Below are 27500 nucleotides of genomic sequence, written 5' to 3' on the forward strand. Positions count from 1 at the left end.
GCACTGGCAGTGTTTTTACAGGGTTTTTCGAAACACCCCAGGGCTTCAAACCCACAACATCAGCTGTTTGTCTCTTTTTCACTTTCCCCCGAAACTAAAACCGTGGCCTGGTGATGGAGGATCTCACATCTAAAAGAGACCTGAAACAGAGAGAGAGAGAGAAAAACCTTCATCAAAGAAAGAAAGAAAGCAAAACCTTCATTTGAGATGCACAGACACAGAGAAATAGAAGAGGCTGTGAAGTGTTTGAATAGTTCAGGTTTTAGTTGGACAGTCCTAGCCTGATGTTCAGACTGAATGGCCTTTTTGTTCCCACTCCATGTTAGCCGTTTTCTGTGTGTGGGGGGGTTGATTTTCCCCGAAACAATCACTGGTGATGTATCCGGCCGCTCTGACGTTATTCTGTCTCACTGATGCTGAGCGGCTTTACTAACTTCACCAAGAATGTCGGCCGTTTTTTTGATAAAAATATTGCTTTTGCAAAGACAACATATTGGTTAAGGCAGTGGTTCTCAACGTGGGGTCCGGGGACCACCAGGGGTCCTTGAGTGGGTTCCAGGGGGTCCCCAGCAAACTGATGAATTGTTAAACTTCAGCATGATTTCATTTACAAGAAGTTAACACAATTAGAGAATGTAGAAGAATGATTATTTTGATCATAGCTTCACTGTTATCTCGCTACCAACAATACAGTCATTGAATTCTGGACAAAATCATATCTGACAATAAAAATATTCTCAGATTTGGGTTCGAGAGACAAAATCTCATCAAAAGGGGGTCCGTGGCTCTAATGTGGACTAACTTAGGGGTCCTTGATATGAAAAAGGTTGAGAATTACTGGGTTAAGGAATGATTTCAACAAATATTATTCTGCCGAAACTTCAGTGAAAAACCGTTGCACGAACGGTTCAATCTTTAGTCCCGCCCAGAAAGGCGCTGATTGGCCGGATTGGTTTTTTTCCGATCGAGAAATCGCCTTTGAACAGAGCAACACCAAATCTGAAGAGAGTTCAGGAGATTAGGAGTCTGGAACCAGGCGAGGACAGTCCTACCGCACAAAACATAATCACAATAAACAAAATACAAAATACAGAAGCATACCAGACCCATCAAATAGCCCAGTGGAAGTGTTACAGATCATGTGAAACTGAGAGACCCCCCCCCCCCCCTCCAAACCAGAACCGAGCCTTCGTTATGAAGACTTTCACATCCAAAAGCGACCAGAAACAGAGAGAGGGAGAGAGCGAAAGAGACAGCTAAAACTTTCATCCAAGAGAGAGAAAACAGACTCTGAAAGTGTTGATGTGAAAGTGAGAGGGAGGAGAGGAGGAGGGGAGGGGCGGAGCAGAGCGGGGCAGGGGGGGGGGGGTTTGAAACAAACACACACCGGGCCGGGTTTCAGAACGGTTGATGATGAAACGCCATCCTTCAGCCAGAGGACGCGGGTTCAAGCACCATGTTGAGAAGCTGTTCAGGGATCAATAAAGGTATCAGATTAGTGTTACTGTATTATTCTGAGCGCTTTTTTAAAGGAGCGTTTGGTGTGATTTTCCCCTAACCAATCACTAGTGGCTGACGTGTCCGGCCACGCTGGCGTTAATTTCAGATTTCAAATTCAAGAAATCTATTCTGCTGAAACACCAATGAAAAACCATCGCAAGGAACGGTTTAAACTTTAGTCCCGCCCACAAAGGCGCTGATTGGCTCAATTGACGAGACACCACCAGACCCTCTGAATTGCTCGACAGAATCTGAAAAGTGGGTGGGAAGAGAAGAGATTCAGGACTCTGGAACCAGGCTAGTTCTTTCTCAAAATGAAGACTACATTTCCCATAACCCCCTGTTTCCTCCTGTCACAGAGAGAGAGAGATTTTTTTAATGCGTTCACCTGATGTGTCCTGGTGAGAGGATGATACAAGATTTATTGAAGCAGCAAGTGTAATTGTTGCCTTGGACATTTAAAGTATGTTGCTCACCTGTGTGTGTGTGTGTGTGTGTGTGTGTGTGTTGCTCCAGATAAGTTTGACCAGTTCTGGGCCATGAACAGAAAGCTGATGGAATATTCCACCGAGGAGGGCGGCTTCCGATACATCCCCTTCAGGATATACCAGGTCAGACACACACACACACACACACACACACACACACGCATGCACACACACACACACCAGCAGTCTGCGGTTATGATACTGTGATGTAGGCCTGCTTCTGGAGAGTTTTCATGTCTCCGACCCACAAATAGATGCAAGATTTTGTCCGTGGGAGCCCGTTTGGGAACATTTGTGTAGGGCTCCAACTAACGATTATTTTCATTGTCGATTATTTTCTCGATTAATCGATTAGTTGTTTAGTCTATAAAATGTCAGAAAATGGTGAAAAATATCGATCAGCGTTTCCCAAAGCCCAAGATGACGTCGGGTGGGGTGTTTCCGCCATGTCTCTACAGCCTTATCCTGACTCAGGTGAAATTTGATCATTTCTAGGTTTTGGGACAATTTTGGAATTGCACAAAAGACCTGGGAAATATTAGAAAATACTGTTTTTTATAGCTGTCATTTGAGATACTGTAAAAGTTGGTATTGTGAGGAATAATCTTCGACTGATAAAGCCTAGTTGTCGGTCATGTTTCCGAGCTGATATCAGTATAAATCCTACTGAACGCAGGCGGGTCTCTTCACATCCAGTCGTGAAATTCACATATGGAAGAAAAGTGTGGAGTTTAGCTGTAAAATGTGTTGACGTCACGGTCAAGGTCAACCTACTGTCCACATTATACCCGGGGAGATAGTGATTGGTGAGAGTGAATTCAAATGATGGTACTTTAAAGCAGCGATTCTCAACCTTTTTCATATCAAGGACCCCTAGTTTAGTCCACATTAGGGCCACAGACCCCAATCTGAGAATATTTTTATTGATAGATATGATTTTGTCCAGAATCCCATGACTATCTCTATTGCAGGTAGAGAGATAACAGAGAAACTATGATCAAAACAGTCATTCTTCTGCATTCTCTAACTGTGTTAACTTCTTGTAAACGAAATAATGGTGAAGTTTAGCAATTCATCAATTTGCTGGGGACCCCCTGGAACCCCCTCAAGGACCCCTGGTGGTCCCCGGACCCCACGTTGAGAACCACTGCTTTAAAGGATAGTCGGTAACTTGAGGCCTTAGCTGACCAAAAAAACACTTTACACACTGGATCCTCTAGAGCTTAGAGATGCTGAACAATAAAAATTAAGTGGGTTATTTTTCCACAATGGGTTTATAGTATTTTGGAAAATAAGGCCGCCCAGTCTGCCCACTAGATGGAGCTAGAGGACTGTGTAAAACTCCCCTCTCTGCAGGCCTGAGACACCGCCAGCCAAATATTGGGTCATTTAGTCTGAGTCATTCTAATGTGAACATGTAGTTGGCTGGTGGAACAGTGAAAGTGGCCAGTGGATTTGGGGATTTACCAGCCGGTGGGACAGAAAAGGTGGTTTCCTGGTTCTGATTCCTGTCCCGTCCCACGCTGAGCCGCACTGGGTAAATTTGGCCTCAGCCTGGCACCCACACACACATCCAGACTCGGGCTGACACTCCTGTTGTGTGTCATATGAGGACCAGACAGAGGCCCGGGACCCGTTCTGACTGTCCTGACTGTATCTTAAGAAGCACAGGTGCAGGCGGTGTCTGTAACTGCCTCATCAGTGTGTTTGATCCTCATTAGAATATTAGTAAAAGAAACTGGCTCTTGTGACCTTCTGTTGACTATATCTACCATTTAATTAGACTATAACATGGGGCTGGGAGATATGGTTGAAATCAGTATCACAATAATCATAAGGATTTTTTTTCCCGTGGCTCATGTATGCAAAAATCACATGGCAAATAATCATATTAATGTTCATTCCATTGAAGCGAATGGTAGTGTGACGTCAAACTGAAACTGAAATCTTCAAATAATATTCCTTAAAATGTTTCATGCCTCCAGTTTTTAAATAAAATAAGCTTGTTATCATCAGTTCAGAGAGCAGAACTGTGTCAGGATATAAAAAAATCACCATATCATCACCATATGATTCCACTGAAAGACGATAACCAGTAATATTGAATCATCGCCCAGCTCTACCGTAACAGTGTCTTGTTTTATCTTCAGTCTGACAACCAGCCCACATTTCCATTATGCGTGACATAATATGACAAAATACTCATAATAACATCTTGTCCTGGATCCATTTTTATGCAGGTTCAGTCCATCCGTCCCATTCTCATGAACGCGATATCTCAGGAACGCCTTGAGGGAATTTCTTCAAATTTGGCACAAACGTCCACTTGGACTCAAGGATGAAGTGATTAGAATTTGGTGGTCAAAGGTCAAAGGTCAAAGGTCACTGTGTCCTCACAAAAGACGTTTTTTGGCCATAACTCAAGAATTCATACGCTAATAATTATGACAAAATTTCACACAAATGTCCAACAGGATAAAATGATGAAGTGATGACATTTTATATCCAAAAGTTCAAAGGTCAGCTTCACTGTGACATCATAATGTTTTGCTTACCGCTGTAGCTGAGAAAACGATCTTGGGTCATTCTACAAAAATGGTGGAAGTGCTGTCACTTACTTTTGCAGACACCAAAATCCTTTAAGTTGACCTAATAATCACATTAATTATATATGTTCAATAAATAAAGACTGTCCTTGCAATGACAAAACAAAGTTTATTGGCGGAGGCATATAACCGCGAGGCGGTTATTTCTAGTTTTTGTTGTTTTGAGATTATTTTTTGAGGCATTTTCTGCCTTTGTTAGACAGTTGAAAGTGGAGAGAGACTGGAAGCACTGGGAGAAAGGGAGGGGAGGGGGGGGGGTGACGTGACAAAGGTCCTGGTCTGGATCCGAAAAACCACTGTCTGCCTTTTCAGTTCTTATGTACCAAAGTGATTGTATGTTGCTTGTTGTTTTTTTTTTTTCCATGCTGCTTCTTTGGCCTGGTGTCCCTTGAAAAAGAGACTTGTCAATTAAAGGCAGAGCAGAAAAACAATGCCAGCTTATTCATCTGCCCCTGCGTGTTCGACACCCTTGGCTCTCCCTCCCCGGTTTGTTTTTTGCGATGCCACTGAATCAAAGTGACAAGGTGGGCGAGCTCAGGGTTCAGTCCCGGAGCACGAGGCGTAGGCCGGGGAGCGGCCCGGGGTAGGGTGTTTCCGCCATGTCTCTACAGCCTTATCCTGACTCAGGTGAAATTCCCTCGCCGGGGAGAAAAAAACAAAACAAAAAAACAAAAAAAAACAAGGGATGAATAAGCGGCTGATCCTTCGCCTGGAAAACATTAACACGCTGCGAGCCAGACAGCGGGGGGAAGAACAGCGGGCTTTGAGTCAAGTGTACAGGGGCGCCACGCAGGTCAGGAGACGCTGGAGACGTGTGGAAACTGAATTTGATCATTTCCAGGGTTTGGGACAATTTCGGAATTGCACAAAAGGCCTGGGAAATATTAGAAAATACTGTTTTTTTATAGCTGTCATTTGAGATACTGTAAAAGTTGGTATTGTGAGGAATAATCTTCGACTGATAAAGCCTAGTTGACGGTCATGTTTCCGAGCTGCTATCAGTATAAATCCTACTGAACGCAGGCGGGTCTCTTCACATCCAGTCGTGAAATTCACATATGGAAGAAAAGTGTGGAGTTTAGCTGTAAAATGTGTTGACGTCACTGTCAAGGTCAAGTTTATTTATATAGCACAATTCGTACACAGGGCAACTCAAAGTGCTTTACATGATTAAAAGAGAGAAATAAAAACAGAGATGGATAAGATAAAAGTAAATAAGTAAAAGTAAGAATATTAAAAAAACAAGAAAAGAGTTTCTGAACACTGAAAGTTAGAGTAAGGGCAACATTATAAAATCAGTAAGAGTGTTACAGTATAAAAATATAACTTTTGTCGATACAAGTAAATACATACATAAACCCCGCGCACATATTTACATATATTTGGAGGTAAAAGTGCCAAGAGTTTAATTATAGGCGATGGAGAACGTAAAAGAGTTAAGCCTAGTTTTAAAAGTGGTTACAGGAGCACGGAGCATGTCTCAGATCATTTGGAAGTCTGTTCCAGTCGAATGCGGCGTGGTAACGTGTGATGTGACGCGGTGACGGTCTGGAGGGGCGTTCAGCCTCCAACAGGACGGCCCCCCCCCCGGCCCGACTCTCCGGAGGAATCACAACCTCCGGGCCTGTCGGGACACGTCGGGGCGAAATTATGTAAGAGAACGGAGCAGCTTGTTATTGTCAGACCCCACTGTTGGCTTTTTATAATGAGGGAGAGGATTATAATCTTTGGAGAGAGAGAGAGAGTGATATGTATTTTTTTTTTTTTTTAATATGATGCTTGAGATCGTTTGGCGGGGGGGGGAAGTTTCGTACCGTTCTGTGATGCAGGGCAGGAAACTGTGGCTTCTGGTTTGCCCAAATACACCAGCCGCTTTCATCGCTGTGCCAGCCAGCGAGAGTTTTAAATAGAAAAGGATTTCCATGTGATGGTTGGTTACCTGCCAGAGTGGCTCTAAAGCAGACGAACGCACCGACCACAGACTGAATTTTCCATCGTCATATCTTGGTAATTTCCCACCCTGATGATGTATTATGTATTAATGAGGCACGCCGCCGGCCTTAACATATGGCCGTTGTCACATTTGCGTAACGGCGAGGGCGGGGGAGCGGCTGTCAATCACTGTCAACACTCGCATGTCTGCATGGAAATATAAAAGCTCATAAATGCTTTGTTTTTACTCTTAAATCTTCAGTGAATACAATAACCCGTTTTTTTTACACTTCAACAAAAACATTTTTGTGTTTTTCTGCTGGTAATAAAACGTGCCTGCGGACGGACTTAAAAACATGCAGTCTCACCAACATGACTCGCCCACACACACACACACACACACACACACACACACACACACACACACACACACACATATGCACTTGTTGCAGCTGTAAAACTTTGGCCATATTGCTGTTTGTCGGATAAAAAAAAAAAAAAAAAAAAACCCACATAACTTCAATTTGGGGTGTTTTTTCTTTTTTCGTAGCTGAATTGAAAGTTTCATGGTCATTTTATGAGTTGAGTTAGTTTCACGACCATTGGGGCATCAAAGCCTGTTAAAACCCCATTGTGTGATTTCAAAACACATTGGTGTCAGTGAGAAAGCAAGCAGTCATTCCTGAAAACACTGTGTTTTAGAGATTATGTGGCTTTTGTCCAATAACAGCGTTGTACGACCAAAGAAAGTCTGGAAGAATGTGGAGACGGAATTTGACCGTTTCCACATCTTGAAAAGACTATTAATAATATTTTTTTTTGTATCTTTATAAGAGTTATAAGGAGAAGTTCAAATGCGAGCAGTGAATAAAAGTGTGAGCAATAAGAAAACAAGAAGAAACAAGAAGATAAAACTAAATGTCAAAGGGCAAAAAAAAAGTTTGGGAATTACACAATGTTTGGAAATGAAAATACTGCTGTTGTCATCCACATATGACTCAGCATAGAGCGCTTTTAGCTTTTCTGACATTTGTTGTCAGAAGAATAATCTCTGGTTATTCATAGGGAGAGTCTCGGTGTCAGTCATATCGCCCCGCCGCTATCAGACCACATCATGCTGAAAACCAACCAAACCCTTCAAATCCAGCCAAGAACCTGACGGTCTGGAAAAAGTTTTGAAATGGAAAATGTGTAGGAACCCCGCGGAGCTTAATGATGTTACTAAGAAGAAAATCCGGTGTTTTTTTTTTTTTGTTTGCTGACGTTGCGACAAGACCAAACACGACCGAGAGAGAAAAAACCTCGGGGCGAGAAATTCAGGTCTGGGTGAAGTGTGTATCGCATTTTGAGACGGAAAAAGCGTAGGAAGGAACGCTGGGAGAAGGACGAGGCTGTTTGGGATTCAGAAGTCGCCATGGATGACTGTGCTTAATCAGAGTCACCCCCCACCCCCCCCCCCCCACACACACACACACACACACACACACAAACCACCACCACCCCCCCGCTGCACAGCCAGATTGTGGTCTTTAGTGTAAATAACATGTGCTGTGTTTGATGCAGACAGAATTAATGACAACACTCAGTCCAAATAACAGAGGGCTCACTTCCGTCTGGCCTGCGCTCCTCATGGAGAGGACACCTCATGGGCATGGAGGACGGATTTGTGTGTGTGTGTGTGTGTGTGCGTGTGTGTCTACTTGTGCTGTTGTCTGTATTTGTGTGTAGATAGATATACATATACAGTACTGTGCAAAAGTCTTAGTCACATGTAAAAGAAAAAAAAGTAAAGCGAAGATGCTTTCAAAGATAATTAAATGAAAAGTTTCTAAATATCAAAAAATGTGCTATAAAGAGCAGTCTACTGACACACTAATGCAGAAAAAAAATGAATAAACATCTAAGATACAATTTATATAAAAACTCTTGGGTGCCTAAGACTTTTTCACAGTACTGTGTGTATATATATATATATAAAAGGATGTAGTGGAGGGTAAACTTGCCTATTTATTTGCGGAATAGTTTTTTTTGTGGCTTTTTTTAGCCAAAGACAAACATTTTTATAGTATATCTCATAGTAAATAGTATCAAACTGATATAAGTTATGAGGAGAGGGTCTTTTGTGACCCTGAGTCACAAAAGTTGAGTCTGAGTTTTTGTTTGTATTGGTGATTGATGATCACCGACTGGAGTTCATAGTTTACCCACCCTGTAGATTTACCTCTATATCACTGTGTGTGTGTGTGTGTGTGTGTGTATGTGTGTGTGTGTGTGTGTGTGTGCCACATGTCTGCCTGTCTGTGTCTTTGCATGCTTATGTGAGTGGATTTGTGTGTGTTTGTCTTGCCTTTTCATGTGTTTTGCCTTTTCAAGCCTGTGCGTGCGCGCTTCTTGCACTTGAGCCTCTGCCTGTGTGTGTGTGTGTGTGTTATCATGTGTGTTATTGTCTCTGTGTGTGTGTGTGTACGTGCCTGTCTGTCTGTGTGTGTGTGTGTGTGTGTGTGTGGTTCCTGCCGCGCCCCTCCTCTGCGACCGTCGGGGCCGGTCTTGTTCGGCTGCCAGAGCGTCTTTCCTGCTGCAGGAGAAGTGACGCCACTCTGTGATTCAAAAAGAGCCGGGGGGGGGGGGGGGGGGGGGGGGGGGGGGGCGACCGTCTCGCTGCGCGGAAAGTGAAAATTACTATGCTTGTTTTAAAGACCGCTTACATTGTCGCTCTACAGGTATGCCTTTCTTCCCGCTCCGTGACTAAGCGCTTACTCACAAAACCCCCACAATACAATAGCAGCCGGTCGGACTAACCCGGCCCTTTGCGGAAGGTTGCCTGCCTGCTTGAAGAATGCCGCTTTATTGCCTGCTCCCAGATATGATCTTGTAATGGAGGCTGGCTGTGATGAGGGGGAGGCGGTGACTACACAGACAATTACAAAACCTGGGAATGCTGGAAACAGTTGTGCGTAATCGTGCCAGAGGCAGCAGGTGACGGGCCCGTCGTATCGGGGAAGAATGCGCTGCCTTCTTCTCATTAATGGTTTTGCGGTTGGTGCCTGATTGTCGCTGGGGAAAACAGATCACCTTTTAGGTTTCTGTAACGGCCGACGCGCTTCAGATGTTTATGCCGTGATGTTTGGTGGCGTTTAACGCATCCGCACCGTCAGGCTTCAGAGTTCCTGCGTTGGTCTGGAAGTTAATGGAAAACTAATGTGATGAAATTGTGTCGTTTGTCGGGGATAGCATGGAAAACAAACCGCTGTTCAGTTCTGCCACACACTCGACGGATGACTTTGATCATTTCCAGGTCGTCAGACGTTCAGGAATTGCACGAAAAAAAAAAATCCAGAAAGTTTAGAAGGACAGGGAAAAGTGTAAAAGTATTAAAGATGAATTTGATCATTTCCAGGTCTTGAATAGTTTGGGAATTTGAAAAAAAATGTCTGGAAAAGTATGGAAAATGTTGTGTTTCAGGTCCGATACACACATAATTCTAGCTTTTATGTTGTTGTAGAGCCACTTTGAGTCCACAGTTTTTGTTGATGTGAAGAATAATGTTCAGATAGAGGGACGCTCTTATTACCCAGCCGCTGTCAGCATGCATTATATCAAATACCCACCAAAATCAAATCCAGTCAAGAACATAGGGTCTGGGAAAAATATGGAATTTTAAAAAAGAAACCGTGTAGGAACCCTGCCAATCATCTCACATATTCTGATATTTGTCACTGTGAAGAACAATCTTCATCTATACTGTGATATGACCTAGTTAGCAGGGGCAAGATGTCTATCTGCGTAAATCATATTGAACACCAGACAAAAGCTTCAAAACAAATCAAGGTCTGGAACAAGTATGGAATTTTTTAATTGAAAATGTGTAGGAACCCTGGAAGGATATTTTTCAGCCGCACTAAACGCACAAATACACATTTTATGTATATGCGGATCCACTGTCATTTCGCATATTGTGACATTTATTATTGTGAAAAATTGTAGTTATACAGTGATGTGACCCAGCCGCTATCAGCATGTTGAACATCAGCCGAAATCTTCAAATCCAGTCAAGAAATGAAGGTTCTGGGAAAAAGTATTGTATGTAATTTTGAAATTGGAAAATTGGTAGGAAGCGTACACAGCCTATGTTGTTGCCAAGAAGAAACTCCAGCATCTTGAGTGATGGTGTTGTGACTGACCATGACCTGTTCACTAAAGGCTTTTACAACAACCCGATTAAAGAAAGGTCTTCATACTGTTGATTGTGGGAAAAAATACCAAGTTCAAACAAAGCATTGGTTTGGCAAGCATTGTGTAAAGAGGCATCCTGGTGTTTATGGAGGCTGGACGAATCAAATAATTAGCATCTATTAGCTCCTGATCAATCCCAAAGAACACATGAACATAAATCCTTCAGATCAACCAAACATGCAATACTTGAGCGGTAAATAATTTAAGAATCCAGTCTCGGTGTCCCTTGATGGGGTTTCTCCTCGGCAGGTGTGCATTTCAAGTCCTGGGAAAATGAACGTCTTTTAAAAACGAGGTTGGAATTTTAATTTACGAATGGAAGGTCTCAGGGCTCAGTGGAAACAGTGGAAACGCTTTCTCCCCCACCCCCCCCCCCGCCCCTCTCTCTCTCTCCGCTCGGTGGAAACTCGTACCGACTGACGTTTGTCTGCCACCGCCCATTGTTTTACCATCAATTAGCCGGATTGAATCCACACCGTCAATTAGGCTTCGGCTTGAGTTCCGCTGCTCTTTTCACTCAGCGAGAGCGACTCATCTCTTCTCACCCGAACCCTAACGACACCTCCCACCCTCCGTGTCGCCATGTGCCGCTCTGCCAGCTAAGGTGTCACGCCAGCTGAAAAGAAAGTGTCCTCGTCCAAACAGTATCATGCTCCCCCCCCACCCCCCCCACCCCCCACCCCCACCCCGGGATCAATGGCTCCCTTCTTTGTATGGCGCCGGTTCAATTATTCATGGCCGGCTATTTAAAAATGCAATGAAGTAGCTGTCACTTAGCGCACTCTCCCTGCTCCGGCTCTCGGGGATGATCCCGCACGAAACGCCGCGCTTCCTGTCAGTGACTCAGTCTTTCTGTGTAACCCGAGCGCCGGCTTCGCGCCTCCCCGCGGGCCACCTTCCCCCTCGCCGCCCGGGCGCCCGGCTCCGCGGTGTGTAGTTACCGCTCGGCCACCCGATCCCCCTCCTCGCTGGTTTCCTTTTCACAGCTCCCTGATTAGGCCCTATTGTGTGTCAGACTCTCCGTTTGACACCTCCGAGGTGGCTGGGGTTGGGTGTCGGCCTGGACCGGGTTTCTCTCTCTCTCTCTCTCTCTCTCTCTCTCTCTCTCTCTCTCTCTCTCTCTCTCTCTCTCTCTCTCTCTCTCTCACCGTTTCTCCCATGGTGCTGTGCAGCTCAGCGGGCAGAGCAAGGCGCTGACACTGCCAGGGTTAGGGGTTCGATTCCCCCGTGTAGCTCAGCGGGCAGAGCAGATAGAGCAAGGCACTGATCTTCCTCAGGACAGGGGTTTGATTCCCAGCCATACTGAAAATTCAGTACTGTACTTCAGTGCAGTTTTGAGGTTCTGCTGCTTTACTTGAGTATTTCCATTCTGTGAGACTTTCTACTTTTCCTCCTCTACATCTCAGAGGGAAATCTTGTTCTTTTTCCTCCACTGCATTTATTTGCCGGCTGGAGTTACTAGTTACTTTGCAGAATAAGGTTTTACACGCAAAACATACGATAAGCTCATAAAACATGTTGCATTGTTAGAGTTTAAACTCCCCAACAGTATCTGGAGCAGGTAGACCGACAACATTAAAATACTTCTGACAGGTTAATGCTTCAGTAATTTAACACTCAGAATGAGGACTTTTATTTAAGTAAACTTTTGAATGCAGAACTTTAACCTTTTAAGTATTTTTCCATTATGGTGTTGCTACTTTTACTTGAGTAAAGGATCTGAGTGCTTGTTCCACTTTTTCCACTGAATAGCAGACCTGCAATCAGAGAGGGAGAAGAACTAATTAGTGAAATCAGCCGGTGTAGAGTTTGGTTTAAAACCTGCGTGCTCTCGAGTCGGGACGGCACACGATGGAGAGCCACTTATGTAAGGAGCTTAGTCGATCAAACAGCGCACTGAAGCCGCCTCCCGTGTGTCTGCGCCTGGACGCTCTCCAGCGCCCGCCGCCTTCTCTCCTGCCCCGAGGTCAGAGGTCACCTGGCAACCAGAACCGCTGAATTTTTAACCTGACTCCGAAGTGATAGCGAGACTCTTGACTTCAACAAGAACAGACTTACCGGCCTGCCAGAATCAGGTGCAGGCGGAGGACTTACAAGAGGTTGCGGCTCGTCATAAAATAGGTCGGTTAAATAAACGGACGCCGTTTGGTGGGAACTTTCATCCACAGCACCTTACAGATAGACTGACCTTTCATACACATTTAATAATAATAATTATAATAATAATAACCTTATTATTACAGAACTGTGCAAAAGTCTTAGGCATAATGTCAAAGAAATCCATAAAGCGAAGATGCTTTCAAAACTAATGAAATGAAAAGTTTCTGAATATCAAAAATGTACAATAAACAGCAGTCTACTGACACACTAATGCAGAAAACAAATAAACATCTAAGACTTCTAAGAAATTTATTTAAAAAATCTAGGGTGCCTAAGACTTTTGCACAGTATATACTGTATATATACAGTAAAGTAAAATGCATTTAATTAAAATAATCAAATCAAGTAAAAACAGAAAGATAAGAATATGCAAATAAATAGACAAAGTGAATTGCATTAAAAGAACACAACAAATTAAAATGAAGGCTAATTAAAAGCTGAGAGTTTTAGGTGAACTAGCCAGTAACAATCCTTCCTCCATGTTGCAGCTGAACTGAGCTGCATGCTGGGAAAAAATAGCAGGGGGTGGAGGGAATAAAATGAAAATTTAATCGGACGACATTTTTGTATCCGCCCCCAAGTTCAGGATGAGTCACCTACAGCAATGTGCTGTTTACCGGAAAGAGACGGTCTGTTAATTCTGAAATACGATTTCTAAATATCAGCATTTTGTGTCATTTTTTGTTTTCCACTGGTCACTGTGGCTGGTAAATCCCCAAATTCACCTCCCAATGTCACTGTTTTACCAGCCAACCAGATTTGAAGAGTTCATTTCCAAAATGAGTTTACTACTACTACTACTACTACTACTACTACTACTACTGATGATAATAATAATAATAATAATAATAATAATAATAATAATAATAATATCATTATTTATATAGCACTTTTCAAGCTTAGAGCACAAAGGGCTTACAGGAGTGTAAAATGATAAACGGATCCAAAATACTGAAGTAATAATATTACTAAAACCACCAGATTATAATAAAATCTAGATTTGTAAAAGCAATCATTTTAAAAAATATGTCTTGAAAGCAGCAGTTCTTAATGTTAAGTGGAAAATCATTACCTGAAATTTGTCATTCAGCATGTGTAAAATACAGGATTCAGTCTGTAAATGTGTTCTCATTTAATCAACCAATTTATAACTTCAGTTGCCTACTATCCTTTAAAGAGTACCATGTTTGAATTCTGTGCCACCATGTCAGAGTGGGTATTTATTTATTTTTTCAGCAGTGAATGTCTCATTTTGAACAAAACTATTCCTTTTTCAAACACACATTGGGGATGATCTTGTTCTATTAATGCCAGACATCAATTAATCCAGTTTAAGATGATGCACAGGCTTCATTATTAAAAAAACTTAAATTGCGCAGAATCTTTCCTACCATTTCCTCTCTATGTGATCGGTGTAAATCTGCAGAAGGCTCTCTGACCCACCTTTTCCCAAAACTCTGTCATTTTTGGTGCAACATATTCAAGTGGTTCTCTGACATGTACGGCTGTGTGTTTGAACCTGATCCAGAGATTGCGCTATTTGGGTTTTCTCTTTCCCTACTAAACACACAGTGTTTCCATGCTATTATGTATGGAATGGTAATCGCAAAGAAAGTAATTTTAAGGCTCTGGAAGTCAGATCCTGTGCCTCAGTTTAAGACCTGGTTAACTGAGCTCACTGGTATATTACATATGGAGAAAGTTCGATATGGCAGGATGGACAGTCTTAATAAATTTTCTGATATATTGGCAGACATTTCTGGATCTCCTTGCTCAATATGACACTGAACCTGACCAGCAACAAAATCCACCTCTTTCATTGAGTACTTGTGCTAAGACGTGTTGTGCTAGTGATGCAGCAGTGTAATTCATTATTTTCTTTTTTTCTTTTTCTTTTTTGTCCTTCGTTTCTACTTTGTTTGTTTTTGTCTTCTGATACGTGTCCCTGTTTTCTGCACTGTATTATGGAAAATCGCAATAAAAACATTAGTAAAACTCTTCCTTTTTCCAATACAATAAGACGTCCAGCATGGTGATTAATTACCCGCTGCTGGTGTGGACTAACTTAACCGGCCGCAGACTAAATTTACCAGATTTTTCTGTGCTGTCTGGTGGTGATTTCCCTTCCCGCTTCCCGCTCCTCACACTCATGGAATGCTGTGGCTGGAGCGTCGCGAATCAGAGCCGGAACAGTCATTAGGATGTTTTGCTGTGTAGCTCAGATTTGTTTAGGACTCCTTCAGTTTACAGTTGAGGCACTTTGTAGCGGACGCTCTCTCTCGCCCAGAGTGACTTGCATTGAGCGCAACAGCAGAATAAGCTTCAGTTTTAATCTCAGATCGGCAACATTATGAGCAATCTAATGGTAAGGAGGTCAAGGGTCAGAGCCACATCATCCTGACTATATTCCCATGACCCTTGGATGGCCATGTAAGGGAGAAGTAGAGAAGTAAGAGTTAGACATGAGACGGGCAGAGAAACATAAAAGGGTTTTTTTTGTTTTAGAAAGAGAAAATTAGAGCAAGTAGAGGAGGATGATAAGAGAGAAGGGATGATTCACTGCTCACTGTATTTCCCTTATACAGGGTTCCTACGCAGGTCTGGAAAGTCTGGAAAAGTATTAAAAATGAATTTGATCATTTCCAGGTCTTGAGTTGTTTGGGAATTTGAAAAAAATGTTTGGAAAAGTATGGAAAATGTTGTGGTTCACATAATTGTAGCTTTTATGTTGTTGTAGAGCCACTTTGAGTCCACAGTTTTTGTTGATGTGAAGAATAATGTTCAGATAGAGGGACGCTCTTATTACCCAGCCGCTGTCAGCATGCATTATATCAAATACCCACCAAAATCAAATCCGGTCAAGAACATAGGGTCTGGGAAAAATATGGAATTTTAAAATGTAAACCGTGTAGGAACCCTGCCAATCATCTCACATATTCTGATATTTGTCGCTGTGAAGAACAATCTTCATCTATACAGTGATATGACCTAGTTAGCAGGGGCAAGATGTCTATCTGTGTAAATCATATTGAACACCAGACAAAATCTTCAAAACAAATCAAGGTCTGGAAAAAGTATGGAATTTTTTAATTGAAAATGTGTAGGAACCCTGTTCATATGATCAGCTGAGACTGCTGGAGAGCTAGCTGACTTTTTAGCCAGCGAAGGAGCCTGATATAATGTATATATGTTTCTTTTGTTTCTGTTCAGTTTTTTATGATAAAAATCATAATAATAACCTTTATTTGTATAGCACCTTTCATACACAACATGCAGCTCAAAGTGCTTTACATCAATAGAAGGCAAACATATAAAAAAAAATACAAAAAAAACATGTAAAACATACAAAGAACAAGCAAAATGCATTGCGTTAATCAAATCAAGTAAAAATACAAAGGAATATGCTATTTTAGGATTTTATCACTTATCATTTTATCAGGATATTATGATTATTATTATTTTTCCTATTATGTCCTCTCCTGTACTGTATAATTGAGGCCGTTGTAGAGCTGGAGGAGTACATATAAATAAATACTTATACATAAATATACATATACATACGTGTAAAAGAACAAGCAAAATGCAATGTTAAAATAATCAAACCAAGTAAAAATCAAAAGGAATATGCTGTTTTAGTGTTTTATCACTTACGATTATGATTATTATGAGTATTATGATTGTTATTATGATTATGATTATTTGTATTTTTCCTATTATGTCTGTACTGTACAACTGAGGCGGCTGTAGAGCTGGAGGAGTTGTCAGTGTGTGTGGGAGCCGGCTCCTCTGCCAACCGCTCCAGCAGCAGTTAATGACTTCCAGACCCGTCCTGATCAGTAAAACATGTCAGCCGCGTTCGTAACATCTGTCGAAATGTTGCCGATTGCTAAATCTCACATTCTCCGCAGCCGGGCTCATCGCAGCGCCGCGTTCCCAGCCCGTCTGCTCGCATGGCGCGGCGCGATGGCGTCGCTCCAATATTTCAGATTCTCATCTTCTGTGTATACGTAGATCTCACCTGTGCTGCCCCAGGTGAGATCTTTATCAAAAAATACACTTGAGATGGGCAAACGTCCCATCTCCACTAATTGAGACGCTAAAGATTCACCCTGTTTGCTCAAATTAAATTCTGATGGTACAGACTTCTTCTTCTTCTTCTTCTTCTTCTTCTTCTTCTTCTTCTTCTTCTTCTTCTTCTTCTTCTTCTTCTTCTTCTCCGCCCCAAAGGAAGTGACAAATCCAAACTGAAGCACGAAACCCAGACTGTCTCCTAACCAGCAGCAGAGAAACCGGACTCGCCGACGTTCGCTCTTTTCCTCTCTCGTCTCTTTGGTTTCCTTTGGTATATAATACAAAGCGGCACAGACCGGCCGCTCGGTAAACAGTTTACCGACGTCACCGCACAGGATTTCTGGGTACTAAAGTTAAAAGCGGTTACCTCGCTGCCATTTTGGGCCGCCAGCGTGCGAAGTTGCCCTGTGCGGCTCTAATATTTCCTTAATGACATCACTTAGGCTATAACTTATTTTCTGCCATTTGGTGGACGCTTCTATCCAAAGTGCCTTTCAGGGCCAGGAGTGTAGACCTTTTTAGTGCTTCTTTATTTGGTCTATAATTTGTCTGTATACACTAAACCTAAATCAGCTATTTCATATATATATATTTTTTTATTTAACCTTTATTTAACCAGGCAGGTCAATTAAGAACAAATTCTTATTCACAATGACGGCCTAGCAAGAGGACAAAAGGAGCTCTCGAAGGGTAAAGGGAAAAGAAAAACATGCAAAAGAAACTAAACAAAGAACAATCCAGATAAGACTATCAGACACAAATGTTCCATACATGGCAGAGGCAGAGAAACCCAACACAGTATGGGAACGGGGAAATAATCAAAACACACACCAAACAAACAACCAAATAAAATTACAAGTCATGAAGCAGAACAGACACATTTCTTTGTCAGTTAACAGGCTGGGGGACAGCTGCAGGTGTGTGTGAACAACTCTGCAACAGAGTCCTTAAAAGTAGTGAGGTAGATCAATCTGTCCAGTTTCAAAGTCTTCTGCAGCTCATTCCAACTGCTGGGAGCAGCAAACTGGAAGGAGGACCGGCCAAAAGAAGGATTAACACGGGGAACTTCTAGCGAGATATGGTGGGCAGCTCTGGTGTTATAGGGAGTGGATGGTAAGTTTAACAAGTGTATCAAATAAGGAGGAGTCAGACCAAGGAGGGTTTTGTAAACGAGTGTAAGCCAATGAATCTCTGGGGTGCAGCGGATCACAAAGCTCACAAAGTTTTGAGTCACGGATCGGGTCATTTTTCGGATCAGAAAAAACAAAACAAAAGGGTTAGGGTTAAATTAATGTAAAAATGTGCTACTTTGGCTCTGATGCAGCCGCCTCTCTCTGTCTGTAGTCTCCACTCTGTAGTCTCGCTCGATGTCCCGCCCACAGCACTCTCTGATTGGTTACACGTCACGAGTAACAGCCTATCAGCACTGAAGGCTCTGCCACAGACAGGCAGAGAGACCGGAGCTGCTCCGAGTGTCGAAGGGAAGGAAGGCAGCATGTTGCCGAAGTTGAAATAAACATCACAATCTTGTGATCTATTTCAACGATGACAAGCATGCCCAGTTTCCCAGTGACACCACTGAAAATGTCCAGAGTCAAGTCACAGCCTACAGGATTTCACTCAATGGAGGCGAAAGCGACGGCTTTTAAATCAGTTGCTCTTCCTTTTTTTTTCTTCCCTAATGCAATCATTGCACTTCAGAGTCAAACACAGCAGCATCTGTCTTGTCTGTATCTTTTCACTGCAACTCTGCATTGAGATTTAGGGAATTATTACTTTAAAAAGTAACAGCGGCAGCAACACTGTATTTCACACTATGATGGTTAAACATTGCAATTAATCCGCGGTTCACATGCCTGCCGAACCATGGGGGGGGGGGGGGTCCGTACGGCTCACGGATCAACTACGGTCCGTTACACCACTATCGAATGTGTAACGATGGCCAATTAACAGCTAAACTGTATACAGTGAATACACACGTGTCTGACATGTATTCTGCTGTGTAATTAATTTGTTTCTTCTTCTGTCATTCTTGTCGTTTGCAGACGATGAGCGACAGGCCGTTCATCCAGAAACTGTTTCGGCCCGTTTCAGCCGAAGGACACACACACACACTGGGCGACCTGCTGAAAGAGATGTACCCCGCTGCCATACCACACGACGGTAGGTCCACACACACACACACACACACACACACACACACACACACACACACACACTCTGTGATGACAAACCCTCGTGGAGAAAGTATGTTTTTTTTTTTACTTTTTAGGCTTTTATTTTGACACTTTTATCCAGATTGACCTACAATGAACACCAAAAAAGGCTTCAATTCCTGGAGTCTTACTAGTACCCAGTTTATGTAGAATCATATATTACACATCATGGTTTTAGTCGCCACAATTAAATATCATAAGATATCAGCAATGTTGGAGCATTTCATTTCTAATGTCCGCTGTAGTTGAAAATATTCACGATCAGAGCCGGGGGATATATCGATATAATATCGATATCGTGATATTCCGATATCACGATATCGATATTATATTGATATATCTAGAGATCCTCTGGGATTTTGGTTATCGTAATATCATGATATAACTTAAATGTTTTCTTCTCCTGGTCTTAAAGGCTGCGTTACACTTATCTTTTACAGTTTATACAATTTTCTGAATTTATTTGTCTGTTCTAGAGTGAAATGAACAGACTGAATGGCTCTACCTGCTTCTCCATCATATCCGCATCAGCCTAGTAATGATCGTTTCTCAAAATTTCCCCACGTGTTCATGAAAGCACCGACAGTCATCCCCAAAATATCGTCACTAGGGCTGGGCGATATGGTTGAAATCAATATCACGATAATCATAAGGATTTTTCTCGATATCAGTAATAATAATAATAATACATTTTATTTGCAGCGCCTTTCAAAACATTCAAGGTCACTTTACAAATTGATAAAAACACAATAAAATAGATAAAACAACAAACAAAGAACACAACATTAAAATAAAACATTAAACATTACACAACATTAAAATATATATCACGATATGGTTCATGTATGCAAAATCACGTTAAATAATCGAATTAATGTTCATCTCATTGAACCGAATGGTGATGTTAGGTGTGATGTCAAACAAAACTGAAATATTCAAATAATATTCCTACCATACCATCATTTTATCAGTGTTTTTAAGTAAAATTTGCTTGTCATCATCAATTCAGACAGCAGAAATGTGTGTCACGATACCAAAATATCTTCATATCATCACGATATGATTCCACTGAAAGACGATAAATGATAATATTGAATTATCGCCCAGCCTTAATCCACATTATCGATATCTATGTATTGGGTCAAAAATATTATGATATTTGATTTTGTCAATATCCGCCCCGGCCCTAGTCAGGATGTTGATAGAAAACAAAATGTGCAGTAAAACAAAAACATCACGACTAATAATTGTCATTTCAGCCAGATTGTGCGATGGTTCCTCAATCACCAACATTACAAACAGCCAATAGGAGTAAGATAGCAGCCATGTTTTTTTAGTTCCTTATCAAACGTGGGCTCTGCTGCCTTCAGGAAGCGAGAGAAGAAAAGAAACTCCTCTCCTCTCAGGTTTGTTTTGTTTACACAGCCACACCAGGCGTGTCACAGATCCACTCCGCCAGATAACACACACACACACACACACACACACACACACACACACACACACACCGGGGGCTGGTAGAGGGGGAATATAGTGGTAGTCGTCACAACTAAGAAGAAGAAAGATGGGGGAGGAGGAGGAGGAGAGGAAATGATGGGTAGATAGAGAGAGAGAGGGAGGAGGGATGGAGTGGAACTGAAAGAGAGAGAGAAAGTAAATAGATGTGCAATCACAAAACGCTTCACGGCAGAGAGGGGAAGAAAAACAGGTCGATGGAAAATATCAGCAGGCATTTTAACAAGTGATAAGAGATTTGAGTCAAGACCACCTTAGTGGAGTCCAAGTCATTTCCGAGACCCGGTGGAGTCGAGTTCAAGTCGAGACCGGGTCCAAAGGGGGTCGAGACCAGAGCAAGTAGTCTCATTCACTGAAACCAAGACAGTAAACAGTGTACATGTCTTTCCAAATGTAAAATCAATGCCTTTAGTTTCTTAAGAATGAACAGAGATGTTTGCCTGATATCAGACAGAACTGTCAACTCGTTCCACTCCATTTCCATCTTCAGTCTGACTTTGCCTCCACTCTGACCGATTTCCGTGGGGGAGGGGGATTAGATTTTCCCTAACCGATCACTAGAGACCGACGTATCCGCCTGAGTCAAAGGTCTGGACCCAGGCAACAGATGTAGATCTGTCTGCACTAAACCCTTCAACAGCCAACTAATCAATTCATGGATTATGATTAATCAATGCATAGAAGATTGAGGACCGCTAAGTACGATACACAGGTGTAATCCCTTAAGTTGTCGGGAGTGCTGAGGAAAAAATAAACAAAGGTGGAAAAAAGGTATTTGACTTTTTTTTTTAGATAGGCAGGAAAAAGTCGAGTCGACATCCACTGAGAGAGACCAAGACAAGTTTGACTGTGGTTTTGAGGTTTTTATTTTAATAAAAAGTCAATATCAGCACAATATTTCAGCAAATGATATATCGGTCTAGCCTTACTACATAAGGACACCTACACAGCAAATTTACACACCAAAAGAAACTGGAAATAAACTGGCAGTTGTTGCTGTGCATCCACATCACTCTACATATGGACAGGACATTCAGCTTTTAATTCAGGCAGCGTGGCACTCAGTGTAGCTGCAGCTGTAGAGGAGGTGTGGTGTGAATGAAAGACAAGATGAGAGGAGGCGACAGGGAGGGAGGAGGGAGGGAGGGAGGGAGGAGAGAGAGAGAGAGAGAGAGAGGGCGAGTGGCAGTCTAAACAGGTAGTGTCTACAGACGAGGAGAGAGGAAGTAGATAAGGAGACAATGGTGTGTTGGGACAGAGGGCCCGCAGGAGGCTCACCTGCACCCACCATTAACACACACTCTGTCTGCCTGTCTGTCTGCCTGTCTGCCTGTCTGTCTGTCTCTCTCTGTCTGTCTGTCTGTCTGTCTGTCTGTCTGTCTGTCTGTCTCTCTCTCTGTCTGTCTGTCTGTCTGTCTACCTGTCTGTCTGTCTGTCTCTCTCTCTCTCTGTCTGTCTGTCTGTCTGTCTGTCTGTCTGTCTCTCTGTCTGTCTGTCTGTCTCTCTCTCTCTGTCTGTCTGTCTGTCTGTCTGTCTGTCTGTCTGTCTGTCTGTCTGTCTGTCTCTCTCTCTCTCTCTCTCTCTGTCTGTCTGTCTGTCTGTCTGTCTGTCTGTCTGTCTGTCTCTCTCTCTCTCTGTCTGTCTGTCTGTCTCTCTGTCTGTCTACCTGTCTGTCTGTCTGTCTGTCTGTCTGTCTGTCTGCCTGTCTGTCTCTCTGTCTGTCTACCTGTCTGTCTGTCTGTCTGTCTCTCTCTCTGTCTGTCTACCTCTCTGTCTACCTGTCTGTCTGTCTGTCTGTCTGTCTGTCTCTCTCTCTCTGTCTGTCTGTCTGTCTACCTGTCTGTCTGTCTGTCTCTCTCTCTCTCTGTCTGTCTGTCTGTCTGTCTGTCTGTCTACCTGTCTGTCTGTCTGTCTGTCTCTCTCTCTGTCTGTCTGTCTACCTCTCTGTCTACCTGTCTGTCTCTCTCTGTCTGTCTGTCTGTCTGTCTGTCTCTCTCTCTGTCTGTCTGTCTGTCTGTCTGTCTCTCTCTCTGTCTGTCTGTCTCTCTCTCTGTCTGTCTGTCTGTCTGTCTGTCTGTCTGTCTCTCTCTGTCTGTCTGTCTGTCTGTCTGTCTCTCTCTCTGTCTGTCTGTCTGTCTGTCTGTCTATTACAAGCTCATATTCCCTCTCATTTTGTCTCCATAAACTCTCACACTCTCTCTTTCTGCCGTTGTGTCTCTTTCGGGGCGTTCGCAGGTCCTTAAAAAGTCAGAAACTCTCTAAACTCGAGGCCTTAAAAAGTATTAAAATGACTTAAATGCAGTTATTAGAGGTCTTAGTGTTTTTTCATCATGCATCGTTAGGTTTCTTTGTGCTGCGTGTCCGCTCTTAATCCAGAACAGTCTGCATCCTGTCTGTTTTACTAAATACAGTCGGACTTGTTCCTTAACACGAGGGTTCTCAACGTGGGGTCCGGGGACCACCAGGGGTCCTTCAGAGGGTTCCAGGGGGTCCACAGCAAATGTATGAATTTTTAAACTTTACCATTATTTCATTTACAATAAGATAAGGCACTTAGAGAAGGTAGAAGAATGACTGTTTTGATCATAGTTTCTCTGTTATCTCTCTATCTACAATACAGACAGTCATGGAGTTCTGGACAAAATCATATCTAACAATAAAAATATTCTCAGATTTGAGTTTGAGAGGCAAAATCGCATCAAATGGGGGTCCGTGGCCCTAATGTGGACTAAATTAGGGTCCTTGATATGAAAAAGGTTGAGAATCACTGCCTTAACAATCAGTTCCCTGCTGTCCTTCTGTATTTGGCCCATTTATAGTTTCACAGCTTTCATTAGCCATGTTCAATTAGAAATAGGCCTTTTTTTTTACCACCTTTGTTTATCTCTTTAGGTTTTAAATTGGTCTTAAATTCATTTTCAGGTAGCATTAAAAAGTCTTAAATTTGGCTTTGTGAAACCTACAGATAAACTTAACTCTTTACATTTCTCTCTCTCCCTTTTTCTCAATCTCGCTTGCTTTCTTTCCAAGCGCTTGAATCCACGACATTTCAAATTAGAGAAGCCGAATGGAAACTGTAAATTTTCAATAAAATTTCTTTAAAAGTTTTTACACTCACTCGAGGTGGAAAGGTTTTTAATCGATAAGGAAATTGTGCCATAAATTGCGATGAAAACACATTTGTGGTTTTGTGACGTTTGCATGTAAGACGGTCAGTAAAATGTCTGTCGTCCTCAACCCCCCCCCCAAAAAAAAATTCCCCCATCGTGAAAAAAAGAAAAGTCCCCGTTGTGGCTGTACGGCCTTCAGTTGGTACATTAGAAAATTGCCGAGTGCGTTCTCTGTCTTCAGCTTCAGACAAACATGAAATATGGGCAGCAGCTGACACCAAAGAGCAATAACATCTTACCCAACACTACGCACTTCTTTAAAGACTCTTTCCATCTTCTCATGGATGGGTTTTCTGACCCAGTTGTTGCACCTGCACCTAATTTCCGTTTTTATTTTTTGGAACATTTCAGAATTTTACTTAAAATTTGCTTGACGGTTGGAAGGAAACAACTACTGTTTCCATACAGAGAGATCGTCTCCCTTCCCCTCTCTCTCTCTCTCTCTCTCTTTCTGTCTCTACCTGTCTCTTCACTGCTCTCTCTCCCTTTCTCTCTCCATAGTTTCTCTCATCTAAGACTTGTTTTCTCTTCTTCTTTTCTCTCTTTGATCCTCTGTCTCTCTCTATCTCAGGTGTAGTCTTCAACATCGTCCCCTGTCTGTCTGTCTGCTGTAAAAAAGTCTTTCATGTCTGTGACTTTAAGTCTCTGCTCTTCTCTCTCTCTGCTGATCAAGGTGAAAGTGGCTCTTTTGTCTCTTGTCGTTTGTTTGGTTTCCACCTCTTCCTCGGCTGGTAGATGAGTCGGGCGATAGCGGGGGGATTATGGCGGCGTGTTTGGATCGGAGAGAGCGGGGCGTGTGCGTGGGGCCGGGCGGGGGTTGCTGGTAGCATTGTTCGGGACAGGAGTTCAGAGGAGGGTTTTTTTTTTTGTTGTTTTACGGGGGATCCTATCTGATATGAAGAAGAAAATCTGGGGTGCTCCACTTTTCTCTGTGATCTTTCAAACATCAAATAACAAGCTTTTAAACATCTCCCCCCTCTTGTTATGTCTGGGGGAGGCTTGGTTTTGACCCTGCAGGAACCCAGAAAAGCTTCAGACTCAAACAGTTGCAGCAAACAGAGGGGGCTGGCTCGAATAACAAAAAAAACAAAAAACAAAAAAAAAGAAAATTGGGGGGGATTCCCAAAGCGAAGGCCAAGATGAGTCCCAGCGGCGCGGCTCTGTTGCCGTGAGGCTGCCGCTCCCCCGCTCAGCGTCAGCAACATGTTCCTCTGATCAGCGGTCAGCTGTGACGTCTGTTGGAGGCTTTGTGGGGTACTTTCTGGTGTGAGCCAGGTGTGTTGTTGAGCAATATTTCGGCAGGAATTTGGTACGGGTCCTCTGGAAAACCGTGGCCTGGAGACTGAAGGATGATGATTTTACCCACATGTGACGCTGATGTTGTTACACGGTTCTCGTAAGCGGACCTGTAGAATTTGTTTCGGTTGAGTCTTGTCGGGGCTGCGCCCTCTCGTGAAAAATCCCCACATCGATTATTGTCTGTGAATAATCATAGGAATCCCCCCCCCCTCCCCCCCTCCCCCCCTCCTCCACAGCTGATGTAACCCACGCATTGATACTCTCAACATCCAACCCCTCCTCCCACGCCCCCCGTCTCTGTCACATCTGTAGTACAGCCCACTCGCTGCTGGCAGGCTTCCCCCTGGCATCAATAGCCGATACAGCTTGTGCTCATCAAACGGGTCGGCTCAGTTCAGAGGCTGAGGGGGAAGTGTAGGTTTCAGTGGCTGTTTTGATACACAGGATAGAGTGGGTTCCGGTTCATATGCGAGGGCGTACTAGATGTGCGCCAGGCAGGGGAATTCAGAATGGCTCGAAAGCCCGCTGGATGACTTGGTCTAATTGTCTCGTTGAACCGTGGTCAGCAGATGCTTTTTGTACGGATAGAATTAGAAAGCAATTTGGCTGTGAAAGAGTCTGCGAGCCTCTGAAAGTTTTGGCTCGGGTAAAAAAAAAAGCATCGGCAATGATTCTGACAATCTCCAGGTCTTTAAAAGTGTGGAGAAACATACAAAGAAGGAGTGGAAGTTTGGAAAAAGTGTAGAACTCAACAACAGCATGCCACTATTACTATTTGTAAATGTTAGGCTCAGTAATATTATCCAGTAGTATTAGTAATACTATTAGTAATATGAATATAGTAATATATGTTGACAATAATATTAGATAAGTATTAGTAAAGTTTACAGTTGAATATATAAATCTGTGATAAATCTGCAGTCTGAGGCCTGAAAATCAGGGGAATTTTACAGTGAAGAGTGTGTAGGAGGAAGGAGGGAAGTTAGTCAGCCAGTCAGCCAGTCAGTCTGTTAACCAGTCATTCAGCCAGCCAGTCAGTCTGTTAACCAGTCATTCAGCCAGCCAGTCAGTCTGTTAACCAGTCATTCAGCCAGCCAGTCAGTCTGTTAACCAGTCATTCAGCCAGCCAGTCAGTCTGTTAACCAGTCATTCAGCCAGCCAGTCAGTCTGTTAACCAGTCATTCAGCTAGCCAGTCAGTCTGTTAACCAGTCATTCAGCCAGTCAGGCAGTCTGTTAACCAGTCATTCAGCCAGTCAGTCAGTCTCTTAACCAGTCATTCAGCCAGTCAGTCAGTCTGTTAACCAGTCATTCAGCCAGTCAGTCAGTCTCTTAACCAGTCATTCAGCCAGTCAGTCAGTCTGTTAACCAGTCATTCAGCCAGTCAGTCAGTCTGTTAACCAGTCATTCAGCCAGCCAGTCAGTCTGTTAACCAGTCATTCAGCCAGCCAGTCAGTCTGTTAACCAGTCATTCAGCCAGTCAGTCAGTCTCTTAACCAGTCATTCAGCCAGCCAGTCAGGCGGTCTGTTAACTAGTCAGTCAGCAAGTCAGTCAGGCAATCAGGCAGTTAACCAGTCATTCAGCCAGTCTGCCAGTTAGTCAGTCAGCCAACCCATCCGTTATCCAGCTAATCAGCTAATCAGTTAATCTGTCAGTCGGTCAGACAGTCAGTCAGTCAGTCAGTCAGTCAGTCAGTCAGTCAGTCAGTCAGTCAGTGGCTGGCTGGCTGGCTGTGTGTTGGTGAGCAGAGTGGTGTTGTGGTCTTCTTAACTAGCGGTTGGCTTCACTCAGCTGACAAAACATGTCGACTTGGCCGGCAGTCGAGCTCCACTCAACCACAGGGCCGTGTGTGTGTGTGTGTGTGTGTGTGTGTGTGTGTGTGTGTGTGTGTGTGTGTGTGTGTGTGTGTGTGTGTGTGTGTTTGTGTGTGTGTGTGTGTGTGTGTGTGTGTGTGTGTGTGTGGTCAAATTAGTCCAATTTCATTTAGACAAACAGTTGCTGCTGTTTTCCAACCATCCTGAACAAGTTATTAATAAATTTGAGAGTAGAGGTTTGGAAGTATACTGGAGTCTTTTTTTTTTTTTTTTTACGCTTAGTCACACTATTGGCTCCCTGACTGGTCTGATCAACTGGTGCTCTGGCTTGTTTTCATTGTAAACGATCTCCAAACCAGTGGCAGACTGGGATAAAAAAAAATAAAAAACACGGAACCCAGGAAATTTGACCGAAACTGGCTCAATGTAGCCGACTGTTATCTGTTACCAGCAGCATCACACCTCACACTTTCAGTCTCATTCTGTATATTAGGTGA

General features: G+C 43.0%; 1 protein-coding gene across 3 annotated transcripts in view; it reads left to right on the forward strand.

Moving 5' to 3' along the window:
• Nucleotides 1-27500, forward strand: part of atg5 (ATG5 autophagy related 5 homolog (S. cerevisiae)) — a 46974-nt gene that overhangs the window by 10927 nt on the left and 8547 nt on the right. For all 3 annotated transcript variants that reach the window (XM_071517151.1, XM_071517067.1, XM_071517225.1), the window contains exons 6-7: nucleotides 2017-2111; nucleotides 19036-19153. In XM_071517151.1, the coding sequence (XP_071373252.1) occupies nucleotides 2017-2111; nucleotides 19036-19153 (213 nt within the window). The remainder of the gene's footprint in view (nucleotides 1-2016; nucleotides 2112-19035; nucleotides 19154-27500) is intronic.

The sequence above is a fragment of the Centroberyx affinis genome, unplaced genomic scaffold (genome assembly GCF_046629955.1).
Source record: "Centroberyx affinis isolate AG114_WGS23_722 - 3 ecotype Tasmania unplaced genomic scaffold, CSIRO-AGI_Caff_v1 ptg000005l_1, whole genome shotgun sequence".
Lineage (NCBI taxonomy): Eukaryota > Metazoa > Chordata > Actinopteri > Beryciformes > Berycidae > Centroberyx > Centroberyx affinis.